Source organism: Haliotis rufescens, unplaced genomic scaffold (assembly GCF_023055435.1).
Source record: "Haliotis rufescens isolate VD_foot unplaced genomic scaffold, xgHalRufe1.0.p SCAF_14, whole genome shotgun sequence".
Classification (NCBI taxonomy): domain Eukaryota; kingdom Metazoa; phylum Mollusca; class Gastropoda; order Lepetellida; family Haliotidae; genus Haliotis; species Haliotis rufescens.
Window position 1 is genome coordinate 34,307,790 of NW_025963824.1, and position 25,448 is coordinate 34,333,237.

The 25,448-nt window shown below is 36.4% G+C and overlaps 2 protein-coding genes across 2 annotated transcripts in view; one reads left to right on the top strand and one right to left on the bottom strand.

Moving 5' to 3' along the window:
• LOC124121957 (galactoside alpha-(1,2)-fucosyltransferase 2-like) overlaps positions 1-18,919 on the top strand; it is a 31,364-nt gene extending 12,445 nt beyond the window's left edge. The window contains exon 3 of the mRNA XM_046485094.2: positions 16,222-18,919. Coding sequence (XP_046341050.2) covers positions 16,222-17,429 — 1,208 coding nt within the window. The 3' untranslated portion in view covers positions 17,430-18,919. The remainder of the gene's footprint in view (positions 1-16,221) is intronic.
• A 2,628-nt stretch (positions 18,920-21,547) lies between these two features.
• Positions 21,548-22,822, bottom strand: LOC125379235 (keratin-associated protein 16-1-like). Its single transcript, XM_048395483.1, has one exon. The coding sequence runs from the start codon at positions 22,820-22,822 to the stop codon at positions 21,548-21,550; it is 1,275 nt and encodes a 424-aa protein (XP_048251440.1).
• Between the last annotated feature and the right edge of the window lie 2,626 nt (positions 22,823-25,448).

The window sequence follows — 25,448 nt, forward strand, 5'->3', positions numbered from 1 at the left end:
TAGCTGAGCATGTTTCTGTAAGATAAATAGCTCAGTGTGTTTCTGTGTGATAAATAGCTCAGTGTGTTTTTGTATGATAAATAGCTCAGTGTGTTTCTGTAAGATAAATATCTGAGTGTGTCTCTGTAAGATAAATAGCTGAGCATCTGTCTGTATGCTAAATAGCTGATTGTGTTTCTGTATGATAAATATCTGAGTGTGTTTCTCTAAGATAAATAGCTGAGCATCTGTCTGTATGATAAATCGCTCAGTGTGTTTCTGTAAGATAAATAGCTGAGTATATGTCTGTATGATAAATCGCTCAGTGTGTTTTTGTATGATAAATAGCTGAGCATGTTTCTGTAAGATAAATAGCTGAGTGTGTTTCTGTATGATAAATAGCTCAGTGTGTTTTTGTATGATAAATAGCTGAGCATGTTTCTGTAAGATAAATAGCTGAGCATGTTTCTGTAAGATAAATAGCTGAGCATGTTTCTGTAAGATAAATAGCTCAGTGTGTTTCTGTGTGATAAATAGCTCAGTGTGTTTTTGTATGATAAATAGCTCAGTGTGTTTCTGTAAGATAAATAGCTCAGTGTGTCTCTGTAAGATAAATAGCTGAGCATCTGTCTGTATGCTAAATAGCTGATTGTGTTTCTGTATGATAAATATCTGAGTGTGTTTCTCTAAGATAAATAGCTGAGCATCTGTCTGTATGATAAATCGCTGTGTGTTTTTGTATGATAAATAGCTGAGCATGTTTCTGTAAGATAAATAGCTGAGTGTGTTTCTGTATGATAAATAGCTCAGTGTGTTTTTGTATGATAAATAGCTGAGTGTGTTTCTGTAAGATAAATAGCTGAGCATGTTTCTGTAAGATAAATAGCTGAGCATGTTTCTGTAAGATAAATAGCTCAGTGTGTTTCTGTGTGATAAATATCTGAGTGTGTCTCTGTAAGATAAATAGCTGAGCATCTGTCTGTATGCTAAATAGCTGATTGTGTTTCTGTATGATAAATAGCTGAGCATCTGTCTGTATGATAAATAGCTGATTGTGTTTCTGTATGATCAATATCTGAGTGTGTTTCTCTAAGATAAATAGCTGAGCATCTGTCTGTATGATAAATCGCTCAGTGTGTTTCTGTAAGATAAATAGCTGAGTATCTGTCTGTATGATAAATCGCTCAGTGCGTTTCTCGAAGATAAATAGCTGAGCATGTTTCTGTAAGATAAATAGCTGAGCTTTTTTCTGTATGATAAATAGCTCAGTGTGTTTCTGTAAGATAAATAGTTCAGTGTGTTTCTGTATGATAAATAGCTGAGCTTGTTTCTGTATGATAAATAGCTCAGTGTGTTTCTGTAAGATAAATAGCTGAGCATCTGTCTGTATGCTAAATAGCTGATTGTGTTTCTGTATGATAAATAGCTGAGCATCTGTCTGTATGATAAATAGCTGATTGTGTTTCTGTATGATAAATATCTGAGTGTGTTTCTCTAAGATAAATAGCTGAGCATCTGTCTGTATGATAAATCGCTCAGTGTGTTTCTGTAAGATAAATAGCTGAGTATCTGTCTGTATGATAAATCGCTCAATGCGTTTCTCGAAGATAAATAGCTGAGCATGTTTCTGTAAGATAAATAGCTGAGCTTGTTTCTGTATGATAAATAGCTCAGTGTGTTTCTGTAAGATAAATAGCTCAGTGTGTTTCTGTAAGATAAATAGCTGAGCATCTGTCTGTATGATAAATAGCTGAGTGTGTTTCTGTATGATAAATATCTGACTGTGTTTCTCCAAGATAAATAGCGGAGCATCTGTCTGTATGATAAATAGCTGAGCGTGTTTCTGTATGATAAATAGCTGAGTGTGTTTCTGTATGATAAATATCTGACTGTGTTTCTCCAAGATAAATAGCGGAGCATCTGTCTGTATGATAAATAGCTCAGTGTGTTTCTGTATGATAAATATCTGAGTGTTTTTCCGTAAGATAAATAGCTGAGCATCTGTCTGTATGATAAATAGCTGAGTGTGTTTCTGTATAATAAATATCTGTGTGTGTTTCTCTAAGATAAATAGCTGAGTGCGTTTCTCTAAGATAAATAGCTGAGTATCTGTCTGTATGATAAATCGCTCAGTGTGTTTCTGTAAGATAAATAGCTGAGCATGTTTCTGTCAGATGAATATCTGAGTGTGTTTCTGTAAGATAAATAGCTGAGCATCTGTCTGTATGATAAATAGCTGAGTGTGTTTCTGTAAGATAAATAGCTGAGCATGTTTCTGTAAGATAGATAACTGAGTGTGTTTCTCTAAGATAAATAGCTGAGCATCTGTCTCTATGATAAATCGCTCAGTGTGTTTCTGTAAGATAAATAGCTGAGCATGTTTCTGTAAGATAAATAACTGAGTGTGTTTCTCTAAGATAAATAGCTGAGCATCTGTCTCTATGATAAATCGCTCAGTGTGTTTCTGTAAGATAAATAGCTGAGCATGTTTCTGTTAGATAAATAACTGAGTGTGTTTCTCTAAGATACATAGCTAAGCATCTGTCTGTATGATAAATCGCTCAGTGTGTTTCTGTAAGATAAATAGCTGAGCATGTTTCTGTAAGATAGATAACTGAGTGTGTTTCTCTAAGATAAATAGCTGAGCATCTGTCTGTATGATAAATCGCTGAGTGTTTCTGTAAGATAAATAGCTGAGCATGTTTCTCTAAGATAAATAACTGAGTGTGTTTCTCTAAGATAAATAGCTGAGCATCTGTCTGTATGATAAATCGCTAAGTGAGTTTCTGTAAGATAAATAGCTGAGCATGTTTCTGTAAGATAAATATCTGAGTGTGTTTCTGTAAGATAAATATCTGAGCATCTGTCTGTATGATAAATCGCTCAGTGTGTTTATGTATGATAAATAGCTGAGTGTCTTTATGTAAGATAAAGAGCTGAGTATCTGTCTATGATAAATCGCTCAGTGTGTTTCTGTAAGATAAATAGCTGAGCATCTGTCTGTATGATAAATCGCTCAGTGTGTTTCTGTAAGATAAATAGCTGAGGATGTTTCTGTAAGATAACTATCTGAGTGTGTTTCTGTAAGATACATAGCTCAGTGTGTTTCTGTAAGATAAATATCTAAGTGTGTTTCTGTAAGATAAATAGCTGAATATGTTTATGTATAATAAATAGCTGAGTGTGTTTATGTAAGATGAATAGCTGAGTGTCTTTTTGTATGATAAATAGCTGATTGTGTGTTTCTGTATGATAAAAAGGTGAGTGTGTTGATGTATGATAAATAACTGAGCACGGTTGTGTATGATAAATAGCTGAGTTTGATTCTGTGTGATAAATAACTGAGTATGTTTCTGTATGATAAATAGCTGAGCATGTCTCTGTAAGATACGTAGTTGATTGTGTGTATGTATGATACATAGCTGAGTGTGATTCTGTGTGATAAATAACTGAGTGTGTTTATGTAAGATAAATAGCTGAGTGTGTTTATGGATGATAAATAGCTGAGTATGTGTCTCTATGATAAATAGTTGAGCATGTTTCTGTAAGATAAATAGCTGATTATGTTTCTGTATGATAAATAGCTGAGTGTGATTCTGTGTGATAAATAACTGAGTGTGTTTATGTATTGTAAATAGTTGAGTATGTGTCTGTGTGATAAATAGCTGAGTATGTATCTGTGTGATAAATAGCTGAGTGTGTTTCTGTAAGATAAATAGCTGAGTAAGTTTCTCTATGTTAAGTAGCTGAGCATGTTTCTGTATGAAAAATATCTGAGTGTGTTTCTGTAAGATAAATAGCTGAGTGTGTTTCTGTATGATATATATCTGAGTGACTTTCTGTAAGATAAATAGCTGAATATATGTCTGTAACATAAATAGCTGAGTATGTTTGTGTGTGATAAATAGCTGAGTGTGTTTCTGTAACATAAATAGCTGAGTGTGTTTCTGTGTGATAAATAGCTGAGTGTGTTTCTGTAAGATAAATAGCTGAGTGTTTCTGTATGATAAATAGCTGAGTGTGTTTCTGTGTGATAAATAGCTGAGTATGTGTCTGTAACATAAATTGCTGAGTGTGTTTCTGTATGATAAATAGCTGAGTGTGTTTCTGTGTGATAAATAGCTGAGTATGTGTCTGTAACATAAATTGCTGAGTGTGTTTCTGTAACATAAATAGCTGAGTATGTTTTTGTATTATAAATAGCTGAGTGTGTTTCCGTAAGATAAATAGCTGAGTGTGTTTCTGTAAGATAAATAGCTGAGTGTGTTTCTGTATGATAAATAGCTGAATATGTTTCTGTATGATAAATAGCTGAGGGTGTTTATGTAAGATAAATAGCTGAGGCTGTTTCTGTAAGATAAATAGTTGAGTATGTTTTTGTATGATAAATAGCTCAGTGTGTTTCTGTAAGATAAATAGTTGAGTATGTGTCTGTAAGATAAATAACTGATTATGTCTGTAAGATAAATGGCTGAGTATGTGTCTGTGTGATAAATTGCTGAGTATGTGTCTGTAAGATAAATAGCTGAGTATGTTTCTGTAAGATAAATAACTAAGTATGTTTCTGTAAGATGAATAGTTGAGTATGTGTCTGTGTGATAAATAACTGAGTATGTGTCTGTAAGATAAATAGCTGAGTATGTGTCTTTGTTATAAATAACTGAGTATGTGTCTGTGTGATAAATAGCTGAGTATGTGTCTGTAAGATAAATAGCTGAGTGTGTTTCTGTATGATAAATAACTGAGTATGTATCTGTAAGATAAATAGCTGAGTGTGTTTCTGTAAGATAAACAGCTGAGTATGTATCTCTAAGATAAATAGCTGAGTGTGTTTCTGTAAGATAAATAGCTGAGGCTGTTTCTGTAAGATAAATAGTTGAGTATGTTTCTGTATGATAAATAGCTCAGTGTGTTTCTGTAAGGTAAATAGTTGAGTATGTGTCTGTAAGATAAATGACTGAGTATGTCTGTAAGATAAATAACTGAGTATGTGTCTGTGTGATAAATAGCTGAGTATGTGTCTGTAAGATAAATAGCTGAGTATGTTTCTGTAAGATAAATAACTGAGTATGTTTCTGTAAGATAAATAGTTGAGTATGTGTCTGTGTGATAAATAACTGAGTATGTGTCTGTAAGGTAAATAGCTGAGTATGTGTCTTTGTTATAAATAAATGAGTATGTGTCTGTGTGATAAATAGCTGAGTATGTTTCTGTAAGATAAATAACTGAGTATGTTTATGTAAGATAAATAGTTGAGTATGTGTCTGTATGATAAATATCTGAGTATGTTTCTGTACGATAAATAGCTGAGGGTGTTTATGTAAGATAAATAGCTGAGGCTGTTTCTGTAAGATAAATAGTTGAGTATGTTTCTGTATGATAAATAGCTCAGTGTGTTTCTGTAAGATAAATAGTTGAGTGTGTGTCTGTAAGATAAATGACTGAGTATGTCTGTAAGATAAATAGCTGAGTATGTGTCTGTGTGATAAATAGCTGAGTATGTGTCTGTATGATAAATAGCTGAGTATGTTTCTGTAAGATAAATAACTGAGTATGTTTCTGTAAGATAAATAGTTGAGTATGTGTCTGTGTGATAAATAACTGAGTGTGTGTCTATAAGATAAATAGCTGAGTATGTGTCTTTGTTATAAATAACTGAGTATGTGTCTGTGTGATAAATAGCTGAGTATGTGTCTGTAAGATAAATAGTTGAGTATGTGTCTGTGTGATAAATAGCTTAGTATGTTTCTGTAAGATAAATAGCTGAGTATGTTTCTGTAAGATAAATAGCTGAGTGTGTTTCTGTATGATAAATAACTGAGTATGTGTCTGTAAGATAAATAGCTGAGTATGTTTCTGTAAGATAAATAGCTGAGTATGTTTCTGTATGATAAATAACTGAGTATGTGTCTGTATGATAAATAGCTGAGTGTGTGTCTGTAAGATAAATAGCTGAGTATGTGTCTTTGTTATAAATAGCTGAGTATGTGTCTGTATGATAAATAGCTGAGTATGTTTCTGTAAGATAAATAACTGAGTATGTTTCTGTAAGATAAATAGTTGAGTATGTGTCTGTGTGATAAATAACTGAGTGTGTGTCTGTAAGATAAATAGCTGAGTATGTGTCTTTGTTATAAATAACTGAGTATGTGTCTGTGTGATAAATAGCTGAGTATGTGTCTCTAAGATAAATAGTTGAGTATGTGTCTGTGTGATAAATAGCTTAGTATGTTTCTGTAAGATAAATAGCTGAGTATGTTTCTGTAAGATAAATAGCTGAGTGTGTTTCTGTATGATAAATAACTGAGTATGTGTCTGTAAGATAAATAGCTGAGTATGTTTATGTAAGATAAATAGCTGAGTATGTTTCTGTATGATAAATAACTGAGTATGTGTCTGTATGATAAATAGCTGAGTGTGTGTCTGTAAGATAAATAGCTGAGTATGTGTCTTTGTTATAAATAAATGAGTATGTGTCTGTTTGATAAATAGCTGAGTATGTTTCTGTAAGATAAATAACTGAGTATGTTTCTGTATGATAAATAGTTGAGTATGTGTCTGTGTGATAAATAGCTGAGTGTGTTTCTGTAAGATAAATAGCTGAGTAAGTTTCTCTATGTTAAGTAGCTGAGCATGTTTTTGTATGAAAAATATCTGAGTGTGTTTCTGTAAGATAAATAGCTGAGTGTGTTTCTGTATGATATATATCTGAGTGACTTTCTGTAAGATAAATAGCTGAATATATGTCTGTAACATAAATAGCTGAGTATGTTTGTGTGTGATAAATAGCTGAGTGTGTTTCTGTAACATAAATAGCTGAGTGTGTTTCTGTGTGATAAATAGCTGAGTGTGTTTCTGTAAGATAAATAGCTGAGTGTTTCTGTATGATAAATAGCTGAGTGTGTTTCTGTGTGATAAATAGCTGAGTATGTGTCTGTAACATAAATTGCTGAGTGTGTTTCTGTATGATAAATAGCTGAGTGTGTTTCTGTGTGATAAATAGCTGAGTATGTGTCTGTAACATAAATTGCTGAGTGTGTTTCTGTAACATAAATAGCTGAGTATGTTTTTGTATTATAAATAGCTGAGTGTGTTTCCGTAAGATAAATAGCTGAGTGTGTTTCTGTAAGATAAATAGCTGAGTGTGTTTCTGTATGATAAATAGCTGAATATGTTTCTGTATGATAAATAGCTGAGGGTGTTTATGTAAGATAAATAGCTGAGGCTGTTTCTGTAAGATAAATAGTTGAGTATGTTTTTGTATGATAAATAGCTCAGTGTGTTTCTGTAAGATAAATAGTTGAGTATGTGTCTGTAAGATAAATAACTGATTATGTCTGTAAGATAAATGGCTGAGTATGTGTCTGTGTGATAAATTGCTGAGTATGTGTCTGTAAGATAAATAGCTGAGTATGTTTCTGTAAGATAAATAACTAAGTATGTTTCTGTAAGATGAATAGTTGAGTATGTGTCTGTGTGATAAATAACTGAGTATGTGTCTGTAAGATAAATAGCTGAGTATGTGTCTTTGTTATAAATAACTGAGTATGTGTCTGTGTGATAAATAGCTGAGTATGTGTCTGTAAGATAAATAGCTGAGTGTGTTTCTGTATGATAAATAACTGAGTATGTATCTGTAAGATAAATAGCTGAGTGTGTTTCTGTAAGATAAACAGCTGAGTATGTATCTCTAAGATAAATAGCTGAGTGTGTTTCTGTAAGATAAATAGCTGAGGCTGTTTCTGTAAGATAAATAGTTGAGTATGTTTCTGTATGATAAATAGCTCAGTGTGTTTCTGTAAGGTAAATAGTTGAGTATGTGTCTGTAAGATAAATGACTGAGTATGTCTGTAAGATAAATAACTGAGTATGTGTCTGTGTGATAAATAGCTGAGTATGTGTCTGTAAGATAAATAGCTGAGTATGTTTCTGTAAGATAAATAACTGAGTATGTTTCTGTAAGATAAATAGTTGAGTATGTGTCTGTGTGATAAATAACTGAGTATGTGTCTGTAAGGTAAATAGCTGAGTATGTGTCTTTGTTATAAATAAATGAGTATGTGTCTGTGTGATAAATAGCTGAGTATGTTTCTGTAAGATAAATAACTGAGTATGTTTATGTAAGATAAATAGTTGAGTATGTGTCTGTATGATAAATATCTGAGTATGTTTCTGTACGATAAATAGCTGAGGGTGTTTATGTAAGATAAATAGCTGAGGCTGTTTCTGTAAGATAAATAGTTGAGTATGTTTCTGTATGATAAATAGCTCAGTGTGTTTCTGTAAGATAAATAGTTGAGTGTGTGTCTGTAAGATAAATGACTGAGTATGTCTGTAAGATAAATAGCTGAGTATGTGTCTGTGTGATAAATAGCTGAGTATGTGTCTGTATGATAAATAGCTGAGTATGTTTCTGTAAGATAAATAACTGAGTATGTTTCTGTAAGATAAATAGTTGAGTATGTGTCTGTGTGATAAATAACTGAGTGTGTGTCTATAAGATAAATAGCTGAGTATGTGTCTTTGTTATAAATAACTGAGTATGTGTCTGTGTGATAAATAGCTGAGTATGTGTCTGTAAGATAAATAGTTGAGTATGTGTCTGTGTGATAAATAGCTTAGTATGTTTCTGTAAGATAAATAGCTGAGTATGTTTCTGTAAGATAAATAGCTGAGTGTGTTTCTGTATGATAAATAACTGAGTATGTGTCTGTAAGATAAATAGCTGAGTATGTTTCTGTAAGATAAATAGCTGAGTATGTTTCTGTATGATAAATAACTGAGTATGTGTCTGTATGATAAATAGCTGAGTGTGTGTCTGTAAGATAAATAGCTGAGTATGTGTCTTTGTTATAAATAGCTGAGTATGTGTCTGTATGATAAATAGCTGAGTATGTTTCTGTAAGATAAATAACTGAGTATGTTTCTGTAAGATAAATAGTTGAGTATGTGTCTGTGTGATAAATAACTGAGTGTGTGTCTGTAAGATAAATAGCTGAGTATGTGTCTTTGTTATAAATAACTGAGTATGTGTCTGTGTGATAACTAGCTGAGTATGTGTCTCTAAGATAAATAGTTGAGTATGTGTCTGTGTGATAAATAGCTTAGTATGTTTCTGTAAGATAAATAGCTGAGTATGTTTCTGTAAGATAAATAGCTGAGTGTGTTTCTGTATGATAAATAACTGAGTATGTGTCTGTAAGATAAATAGCTGAGTATGTTTATGTAAGATAAATAGCTGAGTATGTTTCTGTATGATAAATAACTGAGTATGTGTCTGTATGATAAATAGCTGAGTGTGTGTCTGTAAGATAAATAGCTGAGTATGTGTCTTTGTTATAAATAAATGAGTATGTGTCTGTTTGATAAATAGCTGAGTATGTTTCTGTAAGATAAATAACTGAGTATGTTTCTGTAAGATAAATAGTTGAGTATGTGTCTGTGTGATAAATAACTGAGTGTTTGTCTGTAAGATAAATAGCTGAGTATGTGTCTTTGTTATAAATAACTGAGTATGTGTCTGTGTGATAAATAGCTGAGTATGTGTCTGTAAGAAAAATAGTTGAGTATGTGTCTGTGTGATAAATAGCTTAGTATGTTTCTGTAAGATAAATAGCTGAGTATGTTTCTGTAAGATAAATAGCTGAGTGTGTTTCTGTATGATAAATAACTGAGTATGTGTCTGTAAGATAAATAGCTGAGTATGTTTATGTAAGATAAATAGCTGAGTATGTTTCTGTATGATAAATATCTGAGTGTGTTTCTCTAAGATAAATAGCTGAGCATCTGTCTGTATGATAAATCGCTCAGTGTGTTTCTGTAAGATAAATAGCTGAGTATCTGTCTGTATGATAAATCGCTCAATGCGTTTCTCGAAGATAAATAGCTGAGCATGTTTCTGTAAGATAAATAGCTGAGCTTGTTTCTGTATGATAAATAGCTCAGTGTGTTTCTGTAAGATAAATAGCTCAGTGTGTTTCTCTAAGATAAATAGCTGAGCATCTGTCTGTATGATAAATAGCTGAGTGTGTTTCTGTATGATAAATATCTGACTGTGTTTCTCCAAGATAAATAGCGGAGCATCTGTCTGTATGATAAATAGCTGAGCGTGTTTCTGTATGATAAATAGCTGAGTGTGTTTCTGTATGATAAATATCTGACTGTGTTTCTCCAAGATAAATAGCGGAGCATCTGTCTGTATGATAAATAGCTCAGTGTGTTTCTGTATGATAAATATCTGAGTGTTTTTCCGTAAGATAAATAGCTGAGCATCTGTCTGTATGATAAATAGCTTAGTGTGTTTCTGTATAATAAATATCTGTGTGTGTTTCTCTAAGATAAATAGCTGAGTGCGTTTCTCTAAGATAAATAGCTGAGTATCTGTCTGTATGATAAATCGCTCAGTGTGTTTCTGTAAGATAAATAGCTGAGCATGTTTCTGTCAGATGAATATCTGAGTGTGTTTCTGTAAGATAAATAGCTGAGCATCTGTCTGTATGATAAATATCTGAGTGTGTTTCTGTAAGATAAATAGCTGAGCATGTTTCTGTAAGATAGATAACTGAGTGTGTTTCTCTAAGATAAATAGCTGAGCATCTGTCTCTATGATAAATCGCTCAGTGTGTTTCTGTAAGATAAATAGCTGAGCATGTTTCTGTAAGATAAATAACTGAGTGTGTTTCTCTAAGATAAATAGCTGAGCATCTGTCTCTATGATAAATCGCTCAGTGTGTTTCTGTAAGATAAATAGCTGAGCATGTTTCTGTTAGATAAATAACTGAGTGTGTTTCTCTAAGATACATAGCTAAGCATCTGTCTGTATGATAAATCGCTCAGTGTGTTTCTGTAAGATAAATAGCTGAGCATGTTTCTGTAAGATAGATAACTGAGTGTGTTTCTCTAAGATAAATAGCTGAGCATCTGTCTGTATGATAAATCGCTGAGTGTTTCTGTAAGATAAATAGCTGAGCATGTTTCTCTAAGATAAATAACTGAGTGTGTTTCTCTAAGATAAATAGCTGAGCATCTGTCTGTATGATAAATCGCTAAGTGAGTTTCTGTAAGATAAATAGCTGAGCATGTTTCTGTAAGATAAATATCTGAGTGTGTTTCTGTAAGATAAATATCTGAGCATCTGTCTGTATGATAAATCGCTCAGTGTGTTTATGTATGATAAATAGCTGAGTGTCTTTATGTAAGATAAAGAGCTGAGTATCTGTCTATGATAAATCGCTCAGTGTGTTTCTGTAAGATAAATAGCTGAGCATCTGTCTGTATGATAAATCGCTCAGTGTGTTTCTGTAAGATAAATAGCTGAGGATGTTTCTGTAAGATAACTATCTGAGTGTGTTTCTGTAAGATACATAGCTCAGTGTGTTTCTGTAAGATAAATATCTAAGTGTGTTTCTGTAAGATAAATAGCTGAATATGTTTATGTATAATAAATAGCTGAGTGTGTTTATGTAAGATGAATAGCTGAGTGTCTTTTTGTATGATAAATAGCTGATTGTGTGTTTCTGTATGATAAAAAGGTGAGTGTGTTGATGTATGATAAATAACTGAGCACGGTTGTGTATGATAAATAGCTGAGTTTGATTCTGTGTGATAAATAACTGAGTATGTTTCTGTATGATAAATAGCTGAGCATGTCTCTGTAAGATACGTAGTTGATTGTGTGTATGTATGATACATAGCTGAGTGTGATTCTGTGTGATAAATAACTGAGTGTGTTTATGTAAGATAAATAGCTGAGTGTGTTTATGGATGATAAATAGCTGAGTATGTGTCTCTATGATAAATAGTTGAGCATGTTTCTGTAAGATAAATAGCTGATTATGTTTCTGTATGATAAATAGCTGAGTGTGATTCTGTGTGATAAATAACTGAGTGTGTTTATGTATTGTAAATAGTTGAGTATGTGTCTGTGTGATAAATAGCTGAGTATGTATCTGTGTGATAAATAGCTGAGTGTGTTTCTGTAAGATAAATAGCTGAGTAAGTTTCTCTATGTTAAGTAGCTGAGCATGTTTCTGTATGAAAAATATCTGAGTGTGTTTCTGTAAGATAAATAGCTGAGTGTGTTTCTGTATGATATATATCTGAGTGACTTTCTGTAAGATGAATAGCTGAATATATGTCTGTAACATAAATAGCTGAGTATGTTTGTGTGTGATAAATAGCTGAGTGTGTTTCTGTAACATAAATAGCTGAGTGTGTTTCTGTGTGATAAATAGCTGAGTGTGTTTCTGTAAGATAAATAGCTGAGTGTTTCTGTATGATAAATAGCTGAGTGTGTTTCTGTGTGATAAATAGCTGAGTATGTGTCTGTAACATAAATTGCTGAGTGTGTTTCTGTATGATAAATAGCTGAGTGTGTTTCTGTGTGATAAATAGCTGAGTGTGTTTCTGTATGATAAATAGCTGAATATGTTTCTGTATGATAAATAGCTGAGGGTGTTTATGTAAGATAAATAGCTGAGGCTGTTTCTGTAAGATAAATAGTTGAGTATGTTTTTGTATGATAAATAGCTCAGTGTGTTTCTGTAAGATAAATAGTTGAGTATGTGTCTGTAAGATAAATAACTGATTATGTCTGTAAGATAAATGGCTGAGTATGTGTCTGTGTGATAAATTGCTGAGTATGTGTCTGTAAGATAAATAGCTGAGTATGTTTCTGTAAGATAAATAACTAAGTATGTTTCTGTAAGATGAATAGTTGAGTATGTGTCTGTGTGATAAATAACTGAGTATGTGTCTGTAAGATAAATAGCTGAGTATGTGTCTTTGTTATAAATAACTGAGTATGTGTCTGTGTGATAAATAGCTGAGTATGTGTCTGTAAGATAAATAGCTGAGTGTGTTTCTGTATGATAAATAACTGAGTATGTATCTGTAAGATAAATAGCTGAGTGTGTTTCTGTAAGATAAACAGCTGAGTATGTATCTCTAAGATAAATAGCTGAGTGTGTTTCTGTAAGATAAATAGCTGAGGCTGTTTCTGTAAGATAAATAGTTGAGTATGTTTCTGTATGATAAATAGCTCAGTGTGTTTCTGTAAGGTAAATAGTTGAGTACATGTATGTGTCTGTAAGATAAATGACTGAGTATGTCTGTAAGATAAATACCTGAGTATGTGTCTGTGTGATAAATAGCTGAGTATGTGTCTGTAAGATAAATAGCTGAGTATGTTTCTGTAAGATAAATAACTGAGTATGTTTCTGTAAGATAAATAGTTGAGTATGTGTCTGTGTGATAAATAACTGAGTATGTGTCTGTAAGGTAAATAGCTGAGTATGTGTCTTTGTTATAAATAAATGAGTATGTGTCTGTGTGATAAATAGCTGAGTATGTTTCTGTAAGATAAATAACTGAGTATGTTTATGTAAGATAAATAGTTGAGTATGTGTCTGTATGATAAATATCTGAGTATGTTTCTGTACGATAAATAGCTGAGGGTGCTTATGTAAGATAAATAGCTGAGGCTGTTTCTGTAAGATAAATAGTTGAGTATGTTTCTGTATGATAAATAGCTCAGTGTGTTTCTGTAAGATAAATAGTTGAGTGTGTGTCTGTAAGATAAATGACTGAGTATGTCTGTAAGATAAATAGCTGAGTATGTGTCTGTGTGATAAATAGCTGAGTATGTGTCTGTATGATAAATAGCTGAGTATGTTTCTGTAAGATAAATAACTGAGTATGTTTCTGTAAGATAAATAGTTGAGTATGTGTCTGTGTGATAAATAACTGAGTGTGTGTCTATAAGATAAATAGCTGAGTATGTGTCTTTGTTATAAATAACTGAGTATGTGTCTGTGTGATAAATAGCTGAGTATGTGTCTGTAAGATAAATAGTTGAGTATGTGTCTGTGTGATAAATAGCTTAGTATGTTTCTGTAAGATAAATAGCTGAGTATGTTTCTGTAAGATAAATAGCTGAGTGTGTTTCTGTATGATAAATAACTGAGTATGTGTCTGTAAGATAAATAGCTGAGTATGTTTCTGTAAGATAAATAGCTGAGTATGTTTCTGTATGATAAATAACTGAGTATGTGTCTGTATGATAAATAGCTGAGTGTGTGTCTGTAAGATAAATAGCTGAGTATGTGTCTTTGTTATAAATAGCTGAGTATGTGTCTGTATGATAAATAGCTGAGTATGTTTCTGTAAGATAAATAACTGAGTATGTTTCTGTAAGATAAATAGTTGAGTATGTGTCTGTGTGATAAATAACTGAGTGTGTGTCTGTAAGATAAATAGCTGAGTATGTGTCTTTGTTATAAATAACTGAGTATGTGTCTGTGTGATAAATAGCTGAGTATGTGTCTCTAAGATAAATAGTTGAGTATGTGTCTGTGTGATAAATAGCTTAGTATGTTTCTGTAAGATAAATAGCTGAGTATGTTTCTGTAAGATAAATAGCTGAGTGTGTTTCTGTATGATAAATAACTGAGTATGTGTCTGTAAGATAAATAGCTGAGTATGTTTATGTAAGATAAATAGCTGAGTATGTTTCTGTATGATAAATAACTGAGTATGTGTCTGTATGATAAATAGCTGAGTGTGTGTCTGTAAGATAAATAGCTGAGTATGTGTCTTTGTTATAAATAAATGAGTATGTGTCTGTTTGATAAATAGCTGAGTATGTTTCTGTAAGATAAATAACTGAGTATGTTTCTGTAAGATAAATAGTTGAGTATGTGTCTGTGTGATAAATAACTGAGTGTTTGTCTGTAAGATAAATAGCTGAGTATGTGTCTTTGTTATAAATAACTGAGTATGTGTCTGTGTGATAAATAGCTGAGTGTGTGTCTGTAAGAAAAATAGTTGAGTATGTGTCTGTGTGATAAATAGCTTAGTATGTTTCTGTAAGATAAATAGCTGAGTATGTTTCTGTAAGATAAATAGCTGAGTGTGTTTCTGTATGATAAATAGTTGAGTATGTGTCTGTGTGATAAATAACTGAGTGTGTGTCTATAAGATAAATAGCTGAGTATGTGTCTTTGTTATAAATAACTGAGTATGTGTCTGTGTGATAAATAGCTGAGTATGTGTCTGTAAGATAAATAGTTGAGTATGTGTCTGTGTGATAAATAGCTTAGTATGTTTCTGTAAGATAAATAGCTGAGTATGTTTCTGTAAGATAAATAGCTGAGTGTGTTTCTGTATGATAAATAACTGAGTATGTGTCTGTAAGATAAATAGCTGAGTATGTTTCTGTAAGATAAATAGCTGAGTATGTTTCTGTATGATAAATAACTGAGTATGTGTCTGTATGATAAATAGCTGAGTGTGTGTCTGTAAGATAAATAGCTGAGTATGTGTCTTTGTTATAAATAGCTGAGTATGTGTCTGTATGATAAATAGCTGAGTATGTTTCTGTAAGATAAATAACTGAGTATGTTTCTGTAAGATAAATAGTTGAGTATGTGTCTGTGTGATAAATAACTGAGTGTGTGTCTGTAAGATAAATAGCTGAGTATGTGTCTTTGTTATAAATAACTGAGTATGTGTCTGTGTGATAAATAGCTGAGTATGTGTCTCTAAGATAAATAGTTGAGTATGTGTCTGTGTGATAAATAGCTTAGTATGTTTCTGTAAGATAAATAGCTGAGTATGTTTCTTTAAGATAAATAGCTGAGTGTGTTTCTGTATGATAAATAACTGAGTATGTGTCTGTAAGATAAATAGCTGAGTATGTTTATGTAAGATAAATAGCTGAGTATGTTTCTGTATGATAAATAACTGAGTATGTGTCTGTATGATAAATAGCTGAGTGTGTGTCTGTAAGATAAATAGCTGAGTATGTGTCTTTGTTATAAATAAATGAGTATGTGTCTGTTTGATAAATAGCTGAGTATGTTTCTGTAAGATAAATAACTGAGTATGTTTCTGTAAGATAAATAGTTGAGTATGTGTCTGTGTGATAAATAACTGAGTGTTTGTCTGTAAGATAAATAGCTGAGTATGTGTCTTTGTTATAAATAACTGAGTATGTGTCTGTGTGATAAATAGCTGAGTATGTGTCTGTAAGAAAAATAGTTGAGTATGTGTCTGTGTGATAAATAGCTTAGTATGTTTCTGTAAGATAAATAGCTGAGTATGTTTCTGTAAGATAAATAGCTGAGTGTGTTTCTGTATGATAAATAACTGAGTATGTGTCTGTAAGATAAATAGCTGAGTATGTTTCTGTATGATAAATAACTGAGTATGTGTCTGTATGATAAATAGCTGAGTGTGTTTCAGCAATGAAGATACTGGGAGTTATCGTCATCTACATGTGCCTTGCCTACGGTGCCTTTTTGTACAAAAAATTCAGTTGGAGACCATATATTGTTGCCATGGATACCAGACAAGCCAGAATCATGGATAGTCAAGTCCAGAACGAAAACAAATCATCAACGGTTCCAAAATCAGCAACCACTATGATTCCCGGCGGTAAGACACAATCAGCAGTCAGTCACTCACACACGTCAATAGCAGCAAGTAACGGAATGAAACACGGGGTTAAACCAGGGGAGAAAACATGGAAAGAGATGCCAATTCTCACGCCTCAGTTTATTGGTCGCCTTGGCAACGCTATGTTTGAATACGCCTCCACGTACGCCCTCGCGAGAGCGACGAATAAGTCTCTGTACATTGCCAGGAGCCACGCCCTCAACCGCCTGTTTCCCCTGGACTCGGAGACCGTGACGTTTCAGGGGTGTGGCGGGTGGCAGCCGGTCTCCGCCCCCTGCTGTCTCTACGACCCACAGCTGGCGGCAAGGCTCGACAGCAGGACTTGTCAAAGTGTCGGCGGCTTCCTCCAGTCGTGGAAGTTTTTTCACCCTGTCGAGGAGAGCATACGAAGACAGTTCACCTTCAAAACTTCCATTGCTGACAAGGCTGCTAAGAAATTGTTCTCTGTGAGACTCGAGTTCTTTACAAGGATGAAGGATGCTTCACGGATGACCACAAAACTGTCAAACGCTACAGAAGACTTGAAACAAGATGGACACAGGATTTTAAATGTGTCGACCACTCCGCCCGTGAACCTGACCTATATTGGGGTGCATGTGAGACGAGGGGACTATATAGCGTCACTCAGTAAACGCCAGGGACGTACCACTCCACCAGCGGAGTACTACATCCATGCGATGAACTATTTCCGAGCTATATACCCCAATGCTTTGTTCGTTGTTGGGGGAGATGACGGAAGTTGGGTGAATCGTAATATCGCCGCCGTTGATGTCGTTGTGCTGCAGAGGGAGTTGCCGGAAGTGGACCTTTGTGTTTTGAGCATGTGCAATCATACTATCATGAGTGTCGGGAGTTTTGGTTGGTGGGCAGGTTTCCTGGCAGGGGGGACAACTGTGTATTATGACCGTCCGTTCAGAAACAACACGTCTATGTCCAAATGGTATGCTAAATATAATTCCGAATTTGCGTACCCGGGATGGATAGCTATGATTTGAAGTGATGGTTTGTGACTGATAGAAGGCAGCCCTTGTTTCTCCTTTCTCTCAGGACAAGACATCTTTGTGGCGCTTCTCGATAACTGAAGACTCATGAAGATCCGGGATAGAATAGGTCAGCGACTATGCTTGTCTTAAGAGGCGACTAACGGGATCGGGTGGTCAGGCTCGCTGACTTGGTTCATGCATGTCATTATATCCCAGTTGCGTGTATCGATGTTCATGATATCAATCACTGGATTGTCTGGTCTTGACTCAAATTATTTATAATCGTCATATTCTGTCATATAGCTGAAATATTGCTGAGTGCGGCGTTAAACAACAACAAAAAACACACGCACACACGCGCACACACACGCACACACACACGCGATAATTGAGAACAGAAGTCACAGGAGTATTGCCCAGTGCCCAACCACACGTGTGCCTTAGCCCTACAAATGCAATTCCTGAAGACCTTTCGTGCAATAGTTGAACACCTGTGTAATCCCCGAGACAAGGGTTATGCTCAACATAACGCCTGTATCCAAGTTGGTGAAGTTCGAGGACACTTGTCTACTGAAACATTCAGTGCAATAGTTGAACACCTTTGTAATCCCCGAGACAAGGGTAATGGTCAACAAAACGCCTGTATCCAAGTTGGTGAAGTTCGAGGACACATGTCTACTGAAACATTCAGTGCAATAGTTGAACACCTGTGTAGTGTTCAAGAGATGCAAACCTAAAGACCAAGTTGAAGGCGTATTTCCAATGGAAGTGTGGTTCTCTAAGATAATAATGAGTGAGTGAGTTGGGTTTTACGCCGCTTGGTCCTGCAGTATTGGACGTGTGGGCAAATGTTGAACAAACGTGCATTGACTATTTGGTGCAAATGTTGAACAAACGCGCATTGACTATTTGGTGCAAATGTTGAACAATCAGGCATTGACTATTTTGTACAAATGTTGAACAATCAGGCATTGACTATTTTGTGCAAATGTTGAACAAACGTGCATTGACCAGTTGGTGCAAGTGTTGAACAAACATGCATTGGTCTATTTTGTGCAAATGTTGAACTAACGTGCATTGACCAGTTGGTGCAAGTGTTGAACTAACATGCATTGACCAGATGGTGCAAAAGTTGAACAAACGTGCATTGACCAGTTGGTGCAAGTGTTGAACTAACATGCATTGACCAGTTGGTGCAAGTGTTGAACAAACATGCACTGACCAGTTGGTGCAAGTGTTGAACTAACATGCATTGACTATTTTGGCGCTAATGCTGAACTAACATGCATTGACTGTTTTGTGCAAATTTTGAAAAAACATGCATTGACTATTTTGTGCAAATGTTGAACAATCAGGCATTGACTTTTTTGTACGACCGTTGTTATACTTCTCAAACGAGGCTTCTACAGTGGCATGCAGTTACCTCCCTTGTTGTTTTCTTCGTGACTCATGTGGATTATGGCTGTGTTTGATTGAACGACTAAAAGATATGTTGCGACAAATGCATTTTTAATTTTTAAAATTTATGTTGTGTCTTGTTGAGACGCCAAAGATATACACATTTAGATGTGTAGTTAGCTTTACAGCACACTTCTTATGTGTATCCAGTTCCGCAGCATCCTAGTCAATAATTACATATAGTAATATAGCCAAAAATCATATACTCTAAAAAAAAGAAACGCGATACGGATATTTTTGACCATAAAAGCGGACCAAGGGTGCAAAATGAAGATGTTTAGTGTGTTCTAGTGTCAGTGACAAATTTCCAGGATCAAAATGATAACAACAAGGACATGCAAACCATTAGTCGAGAAACACGTACGATTCGGAAAAACGCACCCAGTGCATAAACAAACGGGCCACGGAGCTGCGGGCACTGAAAATGTATTTTCCTATCTCACATAAATCTGGCTTTGCGCTTCCATTTTTTGAAGAGCATTCTTGTACAGAACATGGTGGTACAGAGCATGGCGGTAAAGAGCATGGCGGTACAGAACATGGCGGTACAGAACAGCGATACAGAACATGGTGGTACAGAACATAGCAATACAGAGCATGGCGGTACAGAGCATGACGGTACAGAACATAGAGGTACAGAACATAGAGGTACAGAACATGGCGGTACAGAACATGGTGGTACAGAACAGCGATACAGAACATGGCGGTACAGAGCATGGCGGTACAGAGCATGTTAGCACAGAGCATGGTGGTACAGAACATGGCGGTACAGAAATATGGCGGTAGAGAACATGGCAGTACACAACATGGCGGTACAGAACATAGCGATACAGAACATGGTGATACAGAACATAGCGGTACAGAACATGGTGGTACAGAACATGGTGGTACAGAGCATGGTGGTACAGAACATGGCGGTACAGAAATATGGCTGTAGAGAACATGGCAGTACAGAGCATGGTGGTACAGAACATAGTGGTACAGAACATGTCGGTACAGAACATGGCGGTACAGAGCATGGTATTACAGAGCATGGTGGTAGAGAACATGGCGGTACAGAAATATGGCGGTAGAGAACATGGCGGTACAGAACATGGCGGTACAGAACATGGTGGTATAGAACATGGCGGTACAGGACATGGTGGTACAAAACATGATGGTATAGAACATGGTGGTACAGAACATGGTGGTTTAGAACATGGCGGTACAGAGCATGGCAGTACAGAACATGGCGGTACAGAACATGGCGGTACAGAATATGGCGGTACAGAACATGGCGGTACAGAACATGGTTGTACAGAACATGGCGATACAGAACATGGCGATACAGAACATAGCCATACAGAACATGGCGGTACAGAACATGGCGGTACAGAACATGGCGATACAGAAGATGGTGATACAGAACATAGGGATACAGAACATGGCGGTACAGAACATGGTGATACAGAATATGGTGATACAGAACATAGTGATACAGAACATAGCGGTACAGAACATGGCGGTACAGAACATGGCGGTAAAGAACATGGCGGTACAGAACATGGTGGTACATAACATGGTCATATAGAATATGGTGGTACAGAACATAGTGATACAGAACATGGGGGTACAGAACATGGTCATATAGAATATGGTGGTACAGAACATGGTGGTACAGAACATGGCGGTACATAACATGGTCATATAGAATATGGTGGTACAGAACATGGTGGTACAGAACATAGTGATACAGAACATGGGGGTACAGAACATGGTCATATAGAATATGGTGGTACAGAACATGGTGGTACATAACATGGTGATACAGAACATGGTGGTACAAAAAGTGGTGATATAGAACATGGCGATATAGAATTTGGCGGTACAGAACATAGTGATACAGAATATGGTGATACAGAACATAGTGATACAGAACATGGCGGTAAAGAACATGGCGGTACAGAACATGGTGGTACATAACATGGTCATATAGAATATGGTGGTACAGAACATGGGGGTACAGAACATGGCAGCACAGAAATATGGCGATACAGAACATAGCGATACAGAACATAGCCATACAGAACATGGCTGTACAGAACATGGCGGTACAGAACATGGCGGTACAGAACATGGCGATACAGAAGATGGTGATACAGAACATAGTGATACAGAACATGGCGGTACAGAACATAGTGATACAGAACATGGCGATAAAGAACATGGCGGTACAGAACATGGTGGTATATAACATGGTCATATAGAATATGGTGGTACAGAACATGGTGGTACAGAACATAGTGATACAGAACATGGGGGTTCAGAACATGGTCATATAGAATATGGTGGTACAGAACATTGTGGTACAGAACATGGCGGTACATAACATGGTCATATAGAATATGGTAGTACAGAACATGGTGGTACAGAACATAGTGATACAGAACATGGGGATACAGAACATGGTCATATAGAATATGGTGGTACAGAACATGGTGGTACAGAACATGGTGGTACATAACATGGTGATACAGAACATGGTGGTACAAAACATGGTGATATAGAACATGGCCATATAGAATTTTGCGGTACAGAACATAGTGGTACAGAACATGGTGGTACAGAAGATGGCGATATAGAACATGGCGATATAGAATTTGGTGGTACAGAACATAGCAATACAGAACATATCAATACAGAACATTGCTGTACAGAACATGGTGGTAGAGAACAGCAATACAGAACATGGCGGTACAGAGCATGGCGGTACAGAACATGGCGGTACAGAACATGGCGGTACAGAACATGGTGATACAGAACAGCAATACAGAACATGGTGATACAGAACATAGCGGTACAGAGCATGGTGGTACAGAACATGGTGGTAGAAAACAGCGATACAGAGCATGGCGGTACAGAACATGGCAGTACAGAACATGGCTGTACAAAACATGGCGGTACAGAACAGCGATACAGAACATGGGGGTACAGAACATGGTGAAACAGAACAGCAATACAGAACATGGTGATACAGAACATAGCGGTACAGAGCATGGTGGTAGAGAACATAGTGGTACAGAACATGTCGGTACAGAACATGGTGATACAGAACAGCGATACAGAACACAGCGGTACAGAGCATGGTTGCACAGAACATAGTGGTACAGAACATGTCGGTACAGAACATGGCGGTACAGAACATGGCGGTACAGAACAGCGGTACAGATCATGGCGGTACAGAACATGGTCATACAGAACATGTCGGTACAGAACATGGTCATACAGAACATAGCGATACAGAACATGGCGGTACAGAAGATGGTGGTACAGAAGATGGCGATATAGAATATGGTGGTACAGAACATGGTGATACAGAAAATGTCGGTACAGAACATGGTGATACAGAACATAGCGATACAGAACATAGTGGTACAGAACATAGCGATATAGAACATGGCGGTGCAGAACATGGCGATATAGAACATGGCAGTACAGAACACGGTGGTGAAGAACATAGCAATACAGAACATGGCGATACAGAACATGGCGGTATAGAACATGGCAGTACAGAACATAGTGGTACAGAACATGGCGGTACAGAAGATGGCCATATAGAATATGGCAGTACAGAACATAGTGGTACAGAACATGGCGGTACAGAAGATGGCCATATAGAATATGGTGGTACAGAACATGGTGATACAGAACATGGCGGTACAGAACATGGTGATACAGAACATAGCGATACAGAACATGGCGATACAGAGCATGGCGGTACAGAACATAGCCATACAGAACATAGCGATACAGAACATAGTGATACAGAACGTATCAATACAGAACATGGCGGTACAGAGCATGGTGGTACAGAAAATGGCGGTACAGAGTATGGCGCTAAAGAACATGCGGGTACAGAACATGGTGATAAAGAACATAGCGATACAGAACATGGCGGTACAGAGCATTGTGGTACAGAACATAGCCATACAGAACATAGCAATACAGAACATAGTGATACAGAACATATCGATGCAGAACATGGCTGTACAGAGCATTGTGGTACAGAACATGGCGGTACAGAACATGGCGATTCAGAACATGGGGGTATAGAACGTGGCAGTACAGAACATAGCGATTGAGAACATAGCCATACAGAACATAACGATACAGAACATAGCGATACAGACCATGGCGATATAGACTATGGTGGTACAGAACATAGCCATACAGAACATGGCTGTACAGAACATAGCGATATAGAACATGGCGATATAGAATTTGGTGGTACAGAAGATAGCAATATAGAACATGGCGGTACAGAACATAGCGGTATAGAACATGGCGGTAGAGAACATGGCGGTACAGAACATGGTGATATAGAACATGGCGGTACAGAACATAGCGCTATAGAACATGGCGGTAGAGAACATGGCGGTAGAGAACATGGCGGTACAGAACATGGTGATATAGAACATGGCGGTACAGAACATAGCGATATAGAATATGGTGGTACAGAACATAGCAATATAGAACATGGCGATACAGAACATAGCGATATAGAATATGGTGGTATAGAACATAGGAATATAGAACATGGCGGTACAGAACATAGCGATATAGAACATGGCGGTACAGAACATAGTGATATAGAACATGGCGGTACAGAACATAGCCATACAGAATCTAACGATATAGAACATGATGGTACAGAACATGGCGATATAGAATATGGTGGTACAGAACATAGCAATATAGAAAATGTTGGTACAGAACATGGCGGTAGAAAACATGGCGATATAGAATATGGTGGTATAGAACATAGCAATATAGAACATAGCGGTACAGAACATAGCGATATAGAACATGGCGGTACAGAACATAGCGATATAGAACATGGCGATACAGAACATGCTGGCACAGAGCATTGTGGCACAGAGCATGATGGTACAGAGCATGGCTGTATAGAACATGCCGGTACAGAGCATGGAGGTACAGAACATGGCAGTACAGAACATAGCGATACATAACATGGCGTTACAGAACATAGCGATACAGAACATGGCGGTACAGGAAATGGCGATACAGAACATGGCGGTACAGAGCATGACTGTAAAGAACATGGCGGTACAGAACATGGCAGTACACAACATAGCGATACAGAACATAGTGGTACAGAACATAGCGATATAGAACATGGCGGTGCAGAACATGGCGATATAGAACATGGCAGTACAGAACACGGTGGTGAAGAACATAGCAATACAGAACATGGCGATACAGAACATGGCGGTATAGAACATGGCAGTACAGAACATAGTGGTACAGAACATGGCGGTACAGAAGATGGCCATATAGAATATGGCAGTACAGAACATAGTGGTACAGAACATGGCGGTACAGAAGATGGCCATATAGAATATGGTGGTACAGAACATGGTGATACAGAACATGGCGGTACAGAACATGGTGATACAGAACATAGCGATACAGAACATGGCGATACAGAGCATGGCGGTACAGAACATAGCCATACAGAACATAGCGATACAGAACATAGTGATACAGAACGTATCAATACAGAACATGGCGGTACAGAGCATGGTGGTACAGAAAATGGCGGTACAGAGTATGGCGCTAAAGAACATGCGGGTACAGAACATGGTGATAAAGAACATAGCGATACAGAACATGGCGGTACAGAGCATTGTGGTACAGAACATAGCCATACAGAACATAGCAATACAGAACATAGTGATACAGAACATATCGATGCAGAACATGGCTGTACAGAGCATTGTGGTACAGAACATGGCGGTACAGAACATGGCGATTCAGAACATGGGGGTATAGAACGTGGCAGTACAGAACATAGCGATTGAGAACATAGCCATACAGAACATAACGATACAGAACATAGCGATACAGACCATGGCGATATAGACTATGGTGGTACAGAACATAGCCATACAGAACATGGCTGTACAGAACATAGCGATATAGAACATGGCGATATAGAATTTGGTGGTACAGAAGATAGCAATATAGAACATGGCGGTACAGAACATAGCGGTATAGAACATGGCGGTAGAGAACATGGCGGTACAGAACATGGTGATATAGAACATGGCGGTACAGAACATAGCGCTATAGAACATGGCGGTAGAGAACATGGCGGTAGAGAACATGGCGGTACAGAACATGGTGATATAGAACATGGCGGTACAGAACATAGCGATATAGAATATGGTGGTACAGAACATAGCAATATAGAACATGGCGATACAGAACATAGCGATATAGAATATGGTGGTATAGAACATAGGAATATAGAACATGGCGGTACAGAACATAGCGATATAGAACATGGCGGTACAGAACATAGTGATATAGAACATGGCGGTACAGAACATAGCCATACAGAATCTAACGATATAGAACATGATGGTACAGAACATGGCGATATAGAATATGGTGGTACAGAACATAGCAATATAGAAAATGTTGGTACAGAACATGGCGGTAGAAAACATGGCGATATAGAATATGGTGGTATAGAACATAGCAATATAGAACATAGCGGTACAGAACATA